Source organism: Aquarana catesbeiana, linkage group LG01, assembly GCF_042186555.1.
Source record: "Aquarana catesbeiana isolate 2022-GZ linkage group LG01, ASM4218655v1, whole genome shotgun sequence".
In the NCBI taxonomy this organism is placed as follows: Eukaryota; Metazoa; Chordata; class Amphibia; order Anura; family Ranidae; genus Aquarana; species Aquarana catesbeiana.
The window spans coordinates 602,392,434-602,406,355 of NC_133324.1; the positions used below are offsets into that span (position 1 = coordinate 602,392,434).

Genomic DNA, 13,922 nt, shown 5'->3' on the forward strand with positions numbered 1-13,922 from the left:
AGCACCTACCACTGTACACAAACACTGGCTAGGCACACAGTTAACCCTTTGATCGCCCCTGATGTTTAACCCCTTCCCAGCCAGTGTCATTAGTACAGTGACGGTGCATATTTTTAGCACTGATCACTGTATTAGTGTCGCCGGTCCCTAAAAAGGGTCAGTTTCCGACTGTCCACCCCAATGTCCTGCTATAAGTCGCTCATCGCTGCCATTACTAGTAAAAAAAAAAAAATATATCGCATAGTTTGGAGACGCGATAACTTTTGCGCAAGCCAATCAATATACGCTTATTGGGATTTTTTTTTTTTACCAAAAACCATGTACCCGAATACATATTGGCCTGAAATGAAGAAATTAGATTTTTCAGGTTTTTTTTTTATTGGATAGGTTTTAAAGCAGAAAGTAAATTTAATTTTTTTTTTTTTTTTTTTTTTTTTTTAATTTTCAGTCTTTTGTGCTTACAGTTCAAAAAAAAAAAAAAAAAAACACGGATGAGGTGATCAAATGGCACCAAAGGAAAGCTCTATTTGTGGGGAAAAAAAAAGGACAAATGTTATTTGGATACAGCGGTCCATTGTCAGTTAAAGTAATGCAGTGCCATATCCCCAAAAAATGGCCTGTCGGGTGCCTGTTTTGCACTTTCCAGTTCTACTAAAATCAACCCCATGGAATCCAAATGAATGCCGAATGCAACTGGTCTACATTATTTTGCACCATTCATTTTATTAAGACTGTTAATATTTGTCTGAAAATGAGTGCACACAAGTTGAATGTTGAGTCACCCATGAAAAATGGCTTTGAAACAGACACCTTCTTTAAAAGGATACATTGACCTTTTTAGAAAATAACTGCACATATTTTTTTTGCACAAAAATGTGCACTTTACTGTACAATTGTACTGCACTGTACAATTTTTTTTCCTGCAGGAGCCTGGAAAGCATTGTACCCATAATCAGTGGATCACAGGTGCATTTTAGGCTTCTGCAGACTGAAGTCTATCTCCATACAGCTGTCAGTATGAAAGCTTCAGGGCTTGTGAACTACAAGGGCACTTCTCAGCACCCTTGCAGTTCATTCAGATCTGCAAGCTGCCTGCCAGCGGCCTAAATACAGGTGGAACATGTAACATGCTCCAAATAGGTAGAACTTAGCCTTTAACCTAGTGTAGATACATTTTTGTCATTGTCACAGACAAGACCACATTGACTTTCCCGCAGTTGAACCTTTTTTTAGAGAAACATGGATGTTCCCATTGCTGGCTGCCTGACCATTTTACTGACCTCTGGCTTCTGTACTGCAAGTCGCTGACCAATGTATGCAGAACAGGAAAGTTAGAGGTCCAGAATCTGCATACTAAGTTAGCGATTCAAAATATTGAATCCAGAGGGTCAGCACGAGAGCCAAGCTTCCAGCATTTACACAATGAGAAGTCAGCAAGGGCAGCCTCCACATTTCTCTCTGAAAATCACTCTTAACCACTTAAGCCCCAGACCATTTAGCTGGCCAAAGACCAGAGCACTTTTTGCGATTCGGCACTGCGTTGTTTAACTGACAATTGTGAGATCGTGCGACGTGGTTCCCAAACAAAATGGACGTCCTTTTTTCCCCACAAATAGAGTTTTCTTTTGGTGGCATTTGATCACCTCTGCGGTTTTTATTTTTTGCGCTATAAATCAAAAAAATACTTTTTGCTATAATAAATATCCCCCAAAAATATATAAAAAAACATTTTTTTTCTCAGTTTAGGTCGATACGTATTCTTCTACATATTTTTGGTAAGGAAAAAAAAAAAAAATTTGCAATAAGTGTTTGACTGGTTTGCACAAAAGTTATAGCGTTTACAAAATAGGGGATAGTTTTACGGCATTTTTATTAATAATTTTTTATTAGGAATGGTGGCGATCAGCAATTTTTACCATGACTGACATTATGGCAGACAGATCAGACACTTTTTGTGCAACTTTGGGACCATTCACATTTATACAGCAATCAGTGCAATTAAAAATGCATTGATTACTGTGTAAATGTGACTGGTAGTGAAGGGGTTAACCACTAGTTGGTGTTGTAGGGGTTAAGCGTGTCCTAGGGAGTGATTCTAACTGTGGGGGGAGGGGTTGTGTGTGACAACACTGATCACCGCTCCCGATTACAGGGAGCGGTGATCAGTGTTAGTGTCACTAGGCAGAACGGGGAAATGCTGATGTAAACAAGCATTTCCCCGTTCTTCCTCTCCGTGAGACGATCGCAGGTATCCCCGCGGACATAGAGTCCACGGGACCCGCGATCACGCTTACGAAGCTCCTGCAAGCCGTCTCTTAAAGGGCAATGTACAGGTATGTGATTCTGCCTTTACATGCCCTTCTGCCGACGTATATAGTCGTGAGGCAGTTGGGAAGCGGTTAAAGCTAAACAGTGTTACAGGTCTATGCTTGATTTTCCATACATACAAGTGGAAAACTCAGAACTAAGTGTCACCCACACTGCCTCCTGGATTTGTCTTTGGTATAGACTAGGGGTCTCCAATGTTTCTAAACAAATGGGCCAGTTTATTGTTCTGCAGACTTTTGGGGGGGGGGGCTGGACCATGGCCAGCGGGAAAGTAACAGTGCCCCATTGTTGGTGTCAATGGGAGAAATGGTGCCCCATTGTTGTCATTTGGCAGAATGGTGACATATCAATGGGAGCAATAGTGCCCTCAGCACCAAATAAAAGTCAAGAGTACTACTAAGGAGTAGTGAATAAAACAGTTGGAACAAATGGCTTTGTATGTTGAAAGCTACACAAGTAGCATTATGCAGCAAGCTGTTAAATACTGTGCCATCATGAGAACTTATTCACTACTAAATGTTTTCTTAGGTTGTTTATACACAAGGCCCGGTCCACCTGGTTTGTGAATGAATGCTACTCCTAGTGATTTTAGGAGCGGCACTGTGCTACTAAAATATCACCCATGTAACTCTACACTTAAGCCCCATACACACCATTAGATTTTCTGCAGATTTTTTCCTTCAGATTTACCAAACCCATATAATATGAGGTCAAACCTTAAGAGTTACAATTTGTATGCAATCAGGTAGGCCCTTGTACTACATGGTTTTGGTAAATCTGAAGACAATCTGCAAAAAATTTAATAGTGTGTATGGGGCCTTACACAAATAAAAGGTCAGCTTGGCATAATGCCAATTGTGGTCGTCATGACCATGGTAGAAAAAAAGATCTCTACTTGAAATCCTGAAATGCCTTAGATCTGGTTCCCAAAATAGTTCAAGGGTTAATTTGTTTGGGATAAGTTCATATAAGTTGACTTAAGAGTGGCAAATGGCAGTTCAATGGACCCAGATGCAGCATGCAGAACGTTAGCCAAACATATGGCAATGTAGTAAGAAAAAAAAAATCCTCTTGAAAATTTTTTTTTTTTTGTCTATGCATCCAGCTTGTGCTTTAAAATGCAGGACAACAAATAAGATATATTCTCCATTTCTAAAATATATGTTTTCCATTATTGGGAGGCAGACTGGAACATTAACACCAATTTTTAAAAATGGTGTCTAGAGATTACTGGTCAGTTATTTATGCTGGAAGAGTCCATCTGTGCATCCATCAAAATATTTTCATCTGATTACCATAGCATAGAGTTTTGCTGCTTTACATTTTGATAAATACATTTGTGTATACATTTGGTGTTATTTTTACACCCAATGGATTTGAAGAGTTTACAATCCAAAGCCATAGCATTTAAGATTAAAACATGTATTCATTTATATTTGCATACATTAAAGGAAACCTGGACAAAAGGATTATGAAGCCAACCTTTTTGGGTTTCTTCCCAGAAAAAAATCGTTGCCTGGCTTTCATTGCTTACAGTATCGTGTCCCGCATCAAGTGATCTATGACATTCAAATATAGGGTGCTTCAACTGACTGCATGCATGTCCCAGGTCTGTGACCTAAAGTGCTGCATTTCTCCTGAGCACAAGTTTCCTTAAAATAATCTGTCCACCCAAAACTGAATATTTCATCTCTAGACTCAATTGGTAATACCTCTGCTCAGGAGTCTTTTTTAAAAAAAAAAAATAGTGAATGCAGTGTGTGTAACCCTCCCTGCAGCAGAACAGTGAGATGCCAAAGGAAGGGGGGGGGGGGGGGAGAAGAAAAAAAAAAAAAAAAAAAACAACACACACAACACATTTGCCAAGCTGGAGCATCATCGAAATATCAGTTGTGGATGAACATACTTGTGAAATACATTTAACATTTTTTTTTTTTTTAAAGAAAATACTTAACATTCTAAAAAAAAAAAAAATGTTTATATTTTTTTTTTTTTTTTTTTTGCTTTGAGGAAATCCATTAACGTTCTATAGCTACAGATCACCAGCCCCACGTTGTTGCCTTACAGGCAAGCTGCACATGAAATGCATGCAGCGTCTGGAGGCCTAGCGTGTCCTGTAGACTTTGCACAGCTCCAGTAGGATTTCAGGGTTGTTCTTCTAATGGGCTAAACACACTAGTCCTGTGTGTCATGCTGGGCTATAAGTGCTCTATTTGTAGCCTAGGGCACACAAAGGCTTCCCTGCACTAGGGGTAAACAAATTGATAACAAGTGCAGATTCAAAACAAACATTTGGTGAAAACAGGCACTCATCTACTATGTCTGCTAATTATGCAAGTCACCACAGCATCACAATTGTCTCCTGAATCTTTAAGCTAAATACCTGTAAGTAGCCTATGATGAAAGCTGTCACTGTCTGAGACAAATTGCAAACTAGTTCTGCAGTAGTCTTCTTACAGGTGTGGGTGTGAGAGAATCAGGTGATAGCCTTTTATCGAGAGCTTATTAGCCAGGTATTTAGTTTCATTACACTTTATTATTTTCAGATTTTCTACACATAGTGAAGGAAAACATTGTATAATTTACCTTAAAAACACAGTAAGCCTTTAGGTTGGATCATTAAAAAAAAAAAAAAAAAAAAAAGTACAAGTTTCAAAGTCTTATTCACTGCGGATGCGTGTGATTAAATGTGTAATTAGTGAAAGCATGCATTTTCTAGCATAGAGCAAGCAGCTTTTTATTTTTTCATGTGATCAAGTGCAGCTTGAAGCATTCGGTTTACTTAAGGTTCACATAATAAATGTAAGTAGTATGAATATAAAATTGTTAATTTAAAACAAAAACAGTAGTATGTGTCATTTTGTCCTCTTTAGCTCGTCTTGCCTATTATACATGAAAGCTCCTGGGGGGGGGGGGGGAGTTCAACTTAGACATAATTATACAGTGTATAAATACTGTATATATTGATCAGAGGAAATCCTGGCTTGTGTGCCTTATATCGTGCCACGATTGAAAAATGTATCAACAGTGGGTGTGAAGGACGATTGCTGGTATGTACAAATTAGGATGTTAAACTAAAATTCCTAAATTCCCCATCTGCAGAACATGAAACAATAAGACATGGATAAAGTATGGCAAGTCTTCTAAAGTATTCAGAGATGGATAAAAAAAAACAAAAAACACACAAGTGTGTACTAATCAAACAATGGTATTGTGACCCAATTTTCCCCATTGAAGAAAGTAAAATTCAGAGGTTTAGGAACTGGCGCAGAGGTAAACCTGGACATATGAACTGATCAGTTTCTGCTTAATATATTCCTATGTGTAAAGATGCATAAAGATCAATCAAAACTGGCAGAAAGTTTGCCTTAAAAGCATTTCTGTCACCAAGCCTACTAAACTAGTATTAAAGTGGTTGTAAACTCGAACATATACCCAGTGAAATGACTGGCCTCAGGTGATACAGAGATTACACAAATCCTCCTACACACAGTAAGTTGCATCTATATCTGCAGACATTTCTTTTGTATATTGTTCTAAATACACACAGATCAAAAAAGAATTTTATTTTCTCAGCTCTAGCAGTGGGAGTCAGGATTTGATGTCACACACTGCAGACCATAGAGCAGTGTTCCCCAATATTGGACAGCTGATTGGAAAAGGACACATACACCCACACCCCTTTACACAGACTCATTATAAAATACACAGAGGTAAGTCTGAGTCTCCTGCTGTGTGCTGGAGGAGGGTGGGAAGTCTCCCTCTAGGCTGTTGTGTTGGGAAAGTGTCTGCACGGGTCACTTCGACAGAGATCAGCGAAGAAGCAGACTCGGTGCTTTGGATCCAGACTAGCACACACTATAGAAGGATGTGCGGTGTTCATTGTTCAAGTCTGAAGTTTACAACCAGTTTAAGACACTGTAGGAAGCTGCCACATCCCAACTGAGAGATTGCATACTAGTTATAAGTTAGTGAAAGCTGAACCCATTCAGCTTCCCTGAAGTCACTGTCCCAAAAAAGCATATAGACCAGGTCAGGACAAGCCTGCTTCCATCAGAGGCCTCTCGCACAAAAAAAAAAGAAAAAAAAAAAAATTTGCTCTACAACAGATTTTCCAGAATTGTAGAGTCTCATGAACATTAATATGTTCAAGCAAGTTATAGACCTGCACCCCCCCCCCAAAAAAAAAAAACTGTACTAAATGTATTTTTTGCCTTCGGTAATAAAATAAGGACAACCAATATAAGGTTCTTCACATTTTTTATGTTATTTTTAGATTTTATATAGCTGCACTAAAATGGATACAACTGTCACAGTATGAGCTTTATTCACAGTGGGGAAAAAATAAATTAAAAAAAAAAAAAAAAAAAAAAATCAGTGTAATATGGGACCTGTTAAATCAAGTGCTTTTAATTCAATCACCAGCCAAATCATATTTAAAATTTGGTTAGCATGCCTAAAGCTTACAGTATAAATTGCTATACGACTTTTATGGTTGTGTCCTCCATTTGGGAGATTTCCCCTCACTTACCATTCTGTCTGACACAAGTCTGATAGACAGGAAGTGAGGGGAATCCTCTCCAGTGGAGACTGGAGATTTTATTGCCAAGTGTCCTGGTGGGAGAATACCCTCAATTCCTATCCTGGAGATTGATCTCATAACAGGGAAAGAAGAGAAAACCTCTTATGGGGAAACAGCATTTAAAACTTGACGGATTCTAACCCTTTCACACACAAAAGTTTTGCCTGAATTTGGGATAAAGTCTTACATTGCTTAAGCTCCCAATTTCTTCATTTTACCCGTCTGATCAGGCAACAACTAATTGTTTTTAAGTACCACAGACAAAACTGTGGCGCAAACTTATTGACAAAGCTGTATTTATTTGACACCCTAGAATTCCCCTCAGATTGAAGTGATAAAGGATTTGGAAGAAAACACATGCTCACATGTTATGTACAAGCACATTTCCATTGAGATACTGGAGAGTCCTAACATTTACATTTCTTCAAAACAAATGTGGTGACCCTGTAGCAATAAAGGTGTGTATAGCCTTGTAAAAATGATAGTGTAAATACAAAATAAATATCTTGCTTTTTCCAATAGCAAGGAAGGCATAGCCCTTCCATTTTTACCTAATGCAATAACAATTTTTTTGTGCACGCAGAGTAACCAGACTAGGATTTTTAGCTGCAATAAAAATGTTGTATTCCTTTGGGTTAGTCAAGGTGGAACGCACATTTCTCACCTAATGAAAATATTAATGGCAGCTGAGCATAGGCAGGTTAGTAGAGCATTTTTCTCACACTAAAGCAAATCACATCAGTAGGCTACAGACAAATGTTAAATATGTCATGAAACAATATCGATGTGAAAAAAACTGATGGGAGTTTAGGCCACAAGGTGACAAGTGGCAGATTCTAGGACAGCCTTCTCACACAAGCAACTGTGACTAGTCCTTTTAAACAAATTACACACTGTCTGCTTGATTGAACAAACATTTATTGCAGGTTTTTGTAAATGTAATTTGACAGTATATAAAAGGAACAATTATAAACAGAATTTGGTAGGGAAATAACTTCTTATTCAGTTTTGAAAAATTCTCATGATTAATAAATTAACTTTAGCATAATCATGGTTTTGTAACAAAAAGCTCCCCTAAGGAAGTTTAATATGAACATGTGATTTTGCTGAAGGTGAAACCACCTACCCCAGCTACACATACCTTACATTGTTGCTGCTCCAGTTAGTTGCTGGGAGCCAGGAGGTAGTCCCATATAAGCTTTAGGTCATGGCTTAGACCTCCCTTTATAATAGCAATAGGTGCAAAGGTGGCTATTCAGCACTGACATGAGAAAAAGACCCATGTGCCCATACCTGGGAAGTACAGGGTATTTTTCTTTGTCCCTAGCAGTTGAAAAGGGCAGTAGTGGAGAAAGGGAAGGCAAGTGTAAGCGGCCCGATAGGCCAGGGGATCAGAAAACATGTTACATATTAAAACCACATATTCACTTTAAATAGCAAGATTTCAACTAACATGGAAGGTGCAAATTTCCTATTTTTCATAGGAATCTCTGCCTGTAAAGTTTTAAAAGAGCTTTAAACTTTCAGAAGCAGGTTCTGGAAGGCTCAAGGCTCTGGGGCCCCCAACCTTAGTTAAAAGCAAAGTCATTAGAAGAGGGAGAATGTTGTTAACATGCAAACATGCACACATCAGTTAAGAACCTTCAATACAAGTCACCCCCTATCATTTCCATCATAGAGTGGGTAAGTCGGCCCTCTATTGCCAAAAGCAAGCCACATCTCTCCACTCTGCAATTAGAAGCAAGCAGTTTTGCTATGAATGCAAACTCTTTAAATTGGAAATAATGGAGATATCTTTAAGTAAAACGGTTACAACAGTGCAATGGGTTCCGCATACTAACATGTTTAATATACGTCTTGACAACAGCACTGAAGAATAAGACATTCCTAGTACTATGCTGCTATGTATAGTAATAGAAATTTACAGAAAAACACATTAGGGTAAAATTGTACTTTGTATATGCAGGGTACATAAAAGGTTAAGTTTACTGTTCCTCCTTCAGCTGCTTATACTTGCCTTTTCTTCACTGCCCTGTAGCTCAAACCACATGTGTTTGAGATATGGGAAAGACATGCATGTCCCATGTAATAGGTGCTTGGAAACTGGCCAATTAGGCACTCAGTGTTTTGTTTTTTGTTTTTTTTTTTACATAAATAGGGGGTAGACAGTCTCTTCATCCCTATGTAAAGATGGCCATACACTGATCAATATTTGGCTGGTCCAGCAACCTCCAAACTGGCTGGAAAAAAAAAAATGCCCATAGCCAACTAAAGGCTCAGCTTACACAAGGCTACTTCTTACTTACTGCAGGTGAATGATGGAAGACTAATATAAGCAGCTTGAGGAGTCAATATTAAAGTGAACCTGTTGCTTTTTCCCTACATGGGTAAAGCAAAAGGTTCAATTTTAACTCCTGAGTGTTTACCAAATCTATTTTTTCCCCCTTCAACTTAAAAGGAAATAACCTGAACACACACAAACATATTAACCATTACAATGGTTTGAAATTGCATTAATATTGTAGAAAGGGCAGAGCTATACAAAAACCTATGCAATACCATTATCCCAAGTGACTGGTTTGAAAGGCAGTTTTTCCATGATCAGAAAAAGCATGAAAGAACACATCAAATGCAATGTGCTCTTCAGTGCAAACAATGCTTTATGTTACTTCAAATATGTTTGTTTGATCTAAGAAAACAGTATTATGCAATGCAGAAACAAAGTGCCAGTCCACAACATAGTGACAGATTATTCAGCCTAATACAATAAAACTTAATTTAACAAATAAACTAAGACAGACATTTGTTCACCCTTTACATACCAATAATGGTCAAGCTCAGCATTTCTTTTATTAATGGTCAAAGCTTTGCCTATGTGCTAGGCAAGAACCCACAGGCAGCATACAAATGTGAATAATGGTCATTTAAACAATCTTCAAGGACTACAAAACATTTACCAACAGCTGCTTTTATAAAATCTGTAGTTGAGCTTTCTCCCCCCCCCGGCCAGGTTATGGGAAAACAAACATGTACATTTTTGCTTTCTGGAAGCAAATATACCACAACAGTTTCATATAATAAAAACTACCATGTCTCAGCAATATTCGTTGTTTTTTCCTGGTCACCTACAATGTAATTTTGTGTTATTGAAATAACAGAGGTGAACAGCTTCAGAGCCATGGATACTTATGCTATGTCTATTGCATGAAAACCTTTGTCCTGAACATGTTACAAAACATTACCTTTAGGTAACAGGTTTAAAAAGTCTTCGAACTACGTTAACTATTCTTTAAGCGGCACCGTTAGCCACGTAGAAAATAACCAATAAAATAAATGCACCCTTTCGTGCAGCCACACATTAAAACTGTATCTCTGCCATATTAAAAGTAAAAAAAGAAAAAAAAAAAAAAAATACGTATTCCCTGACCTGGGAAATAGTGTTTATAAAATCAGAAAAAAAAGCTTTTGGAAACATGACTGGCAGTAGATTGCTGTTTACATGAAATAACTAAAAGATACCTTAAAAGAAAATAACAATTTTCATAGGTATAAAAATAGATTTCAGTGGCACCGGCAGTAAAATAAAGAACAATGCTGGATAATTACATCACAGAACAGCTTGTTGATTTTGGTCGAGGATCACCCTATAGGGAAAGGAAACAAAGAATTATAAGTGTGTAATTAATACTCTTAATTTTAACCTTAATTTTTTTCCAAAACTATGCAATACAGATTTTTACATCTGTTAGTAGTCAATTGTCACACATTTAAAAACATTTGGGTTAAACTGCAGCCCACAGGAGGTCAGAACCTAGGAGAACCAAACAAAAAAAAAACAAAACAAAAAAACAAAAAACAAAAAAAAAAAAAATTTGTGTTTCTCTATGAACTCAGTAAAATATATTATTTTGTGGAAGGTCACTCGAGGGGCCAAAGTTCCTCAGCTGCAGATTCTCACCAGTGGAGAAGCTAAGGGCACGTATGGGGAACCATTAAAAGCGGTTCTAAACCTAATTTTATTTTTCCTAAAATGAACAAACATGTTAATACTCACAAGCTCTGTGCAATTGTTTTGCACAGAATGGCCCTAGACCTCCTCTTCTGGGGTCCCCCGCCAGTGCTCTCTGCTCCTCTTCTACCAGTGCCCACGTAGCAAGCCTGCACTCGTGCGGGCTGGCTCCAGAGTGTGCATCTATAAACATAGCGCAGTTTGGCCCCACCCCGTCCTTACAGGATCTGATTGACAGCAGCAGCAGCCGCCAATGACTGCTGCTGCCATCAGCAAAGCTTGTGAGACCAGAAAGAGGGGAGAAGAGCTGCTGCAGACAAGACAGCGTTGAATCAAGAATGCCTCGTATTCCTGTAGTTTCCTCCTTTCCTCATGCTGTCAGCAGACCAATCTAGTGATTGCCCCGTGGATATGATTTTCAGCAAAGTGCCGAAAACTACTGAGGCTCCGCAGAACAGAATGAAAAAGGAAACTGCTAGATTTCAAATAGTATAGGATACTTATTTCAAATGTTTTACATATAAAAGGGGTCAGCAAGAAGCAAATTTGTTAATACTTAAATTCCTGATTAAAGTTCCACCTTAGGAGTGACGTTGCCCCCTCAAGACAACCCATGTCACACGAGGTGCCTAAGAAAAATGAGCACTTCACAGAGCAAAAATTCCCATGGATAGTCAAAGAACCAAGACTGGTAACAGTTTAGGTGCGCAAACCCTGAAGTCAACATGACTGTATAAGGGAGGTAGGGTGCACAAAACATATCCCTATAAAAAGGTACACTGGGATGAAGGTATATTACAACTCCAGACTGGTGCACAATTACCTCAGCGAGCAGAACAAGAAAAAACTTGTCCACTAAAAACATCAGGGGGTGTCTCTCGGGCCCGATAGATGAAACCTGCATGACCTGCCTAACCTGGAACAAAAACATTGTTCTAAGCACTGTGCTCCCTGGTCCAAAGAAGCATCCACAGCCATGGAGTGAGGGACAGGGACCTTGGAAAAACTGACTTGATAAAAAAAAAAATAAATAAATAAAAATAATAATAATAATAATAATCAGAACTGAGGAAGGGCTCCAGCAAAGCTCTCTCAAAAACCTGCTGATCAGCCAGGGAAGGAGAACCATGAAGGCTTCTGGACATAGCCCATCCCCAGCAGGGAGTACCTGCAGCAGGATTCCAGCAGGAGCTGTGTGGAGGACCCTGCATTGCCCTCAATTAGCAGCAGATATTGTGTGCACCCAGGCACGCAAACATCTCTCTGGAGAAGAAACTACTGGTTGAGGAGAGTTAAATTGTAATGCCACATCTAAAGGAGATGGTGTGGTCAAGAGAAGCAGTCTCAGCGTCATCCAGTGTGGGGAACAGGTCACTTGTCCCATCACAGGGAAAACTCCCACACCTTCCCAAAGGTGCAGGTCTTGCAACATCTAAGTCGCAGAAATCAGTCCCATGCGAGACAACTAAAGCACAAGGCTCCAGACATTCTATGAAACAAGGCCCCACTCCACCGGTGGCAGAAGGATCCTACTCACTCTGAACACAGAATAGAGACAGCAAATCCAGTCAATTCAAGCTGGGACCCAAGGAACGGAATTCAACACTCTTAGTCAAGTCCCGAAAAGCAAGCACAACTTCGATTTTTTGGTGGTGTTTTTTACTATAGATCACAAGTGAATCCACAGGGAGCACAAACCACTAGTTTACAAATACCCTGTCAAAGAAGAAATGTTCTGGAACACTGCCAAGTGGGTCCCAGGACCCTTCTATGTGTTTCCAGTTCACCTAGAGAAAAAGCTCAAACAGCAGAAGTAACGGTCATGTTAAAGCATCGAGATTGAGCAGAAAAGGCTAAAAGGCCTAGATGCCTAGATTGCTCCTTCCATACGGTTGATACTTTGCTTTGTGCAAGAAAATCATTAACCAAAAAAAAAAAAAACCAAACTTACAAAAAAGTATGGAAAAAATATTTAGGAAGAATTCCTGTTTTGGTGCTCCTCTTACACTGAGCCGGTAGACTGATCGTGCCGAAACGCAGCCCCAGGTGCAATCCGGGAGGACGTCATTTGATGTGCACCTGTATCGAAGAAAGTCCTGCCCAGCCGTCATTTTGCTATAAGTCGGGCAGGAAGTGGTTAAAGTGGCATCTCTCCTTAGTATTGAATTGCCTCTCCTCCACTCCATTAACCCCTACTGAGCTTTGCACTTTGGAAAACATTACTGTCTTTATGCCTTTTTTGGTAGCCATTACTTTGGCACAGTCTCAGAAATTGAGGCTTTAGGAAGATCTGATCCCTAAAACGCGTTCAACCCCGACAGGGTTGTTTTGCAGCAAATACACAAATTTTCCCAAAAAGTGCTGACTATATTCCACTACAAATCAAGACTGGGGGTTGCCAGCATTTCCAGATAAACAAATTCCTTGAAGCTTCATTAATCTGATGTATCCAGAACTATAAAAAGTTACCTGTCTAAAATGCACTCTGCAGGCTTATTATACGAGCAGGGCAAAGAAAAGGCCAGGCAACATCATCACCAGCATACCGAGTTGGGTTGTACGTGTAATTTAAAAAAGCCCACTTGCTAGTGGCAAGGTGGTTCGCTGAACAGTGAGAGGTCATTTGACCAGGAGAATATCATCGGCCTGGGCAGCATTCGCTAGAGTGTCTCATTCTTCTCAACCTTTATCTCCAACTACAGTGTGGATCCCACAAGTTTGACCTTATTTTAACAGCAACGGAATATGGTTTCCCAATTTAAACAAAATTTGGTAGGTACATTTTTCTTCCCACATGGAGAGTTGTGTGTGTATGCTGCCATTTAGGCCTATTCATGGCAACTTACCTACCCTTTATTTCCCTCCAGTTTGTAAAAGGTTGAACAGCAACCCACCGCACCATTTTTTTCGAGTTCTAACGATCCAGTGGGTTGGATGAGGGCAACGCATCAACCACCTGTATATGCTGCCATGCATAGGCACCAGGAAAGGAAAATTCTGGAA

The 13,922-nt window shown here is 39.3% G+C and overlaps 1 protein-coding gene across 1 annotated transcript in view; it reads right to left on the reverse strand.

Annotated features, from left to right (window-relative positions):
* Window positions 1–407: 407 nt before the first annotated feature.
* LMNB2 (lamin B2) overlaps window positions 408–13,922 on the reverse strand; it is a 57,072-nt gene continuing 43,557 nt past the window's right edge. The window contains exon 12 of the mRNA XM_073598883.1: window positions 408–10,554. Coding sequence (XP_073454984.1) covers window positions 10,513–10,554 — 42 coding nt within the window. The 3' untranslated portion in view covers window positions 408–10,512. The remainder of the gene's footprint in view (window positions 10,555–13,922) is intronic.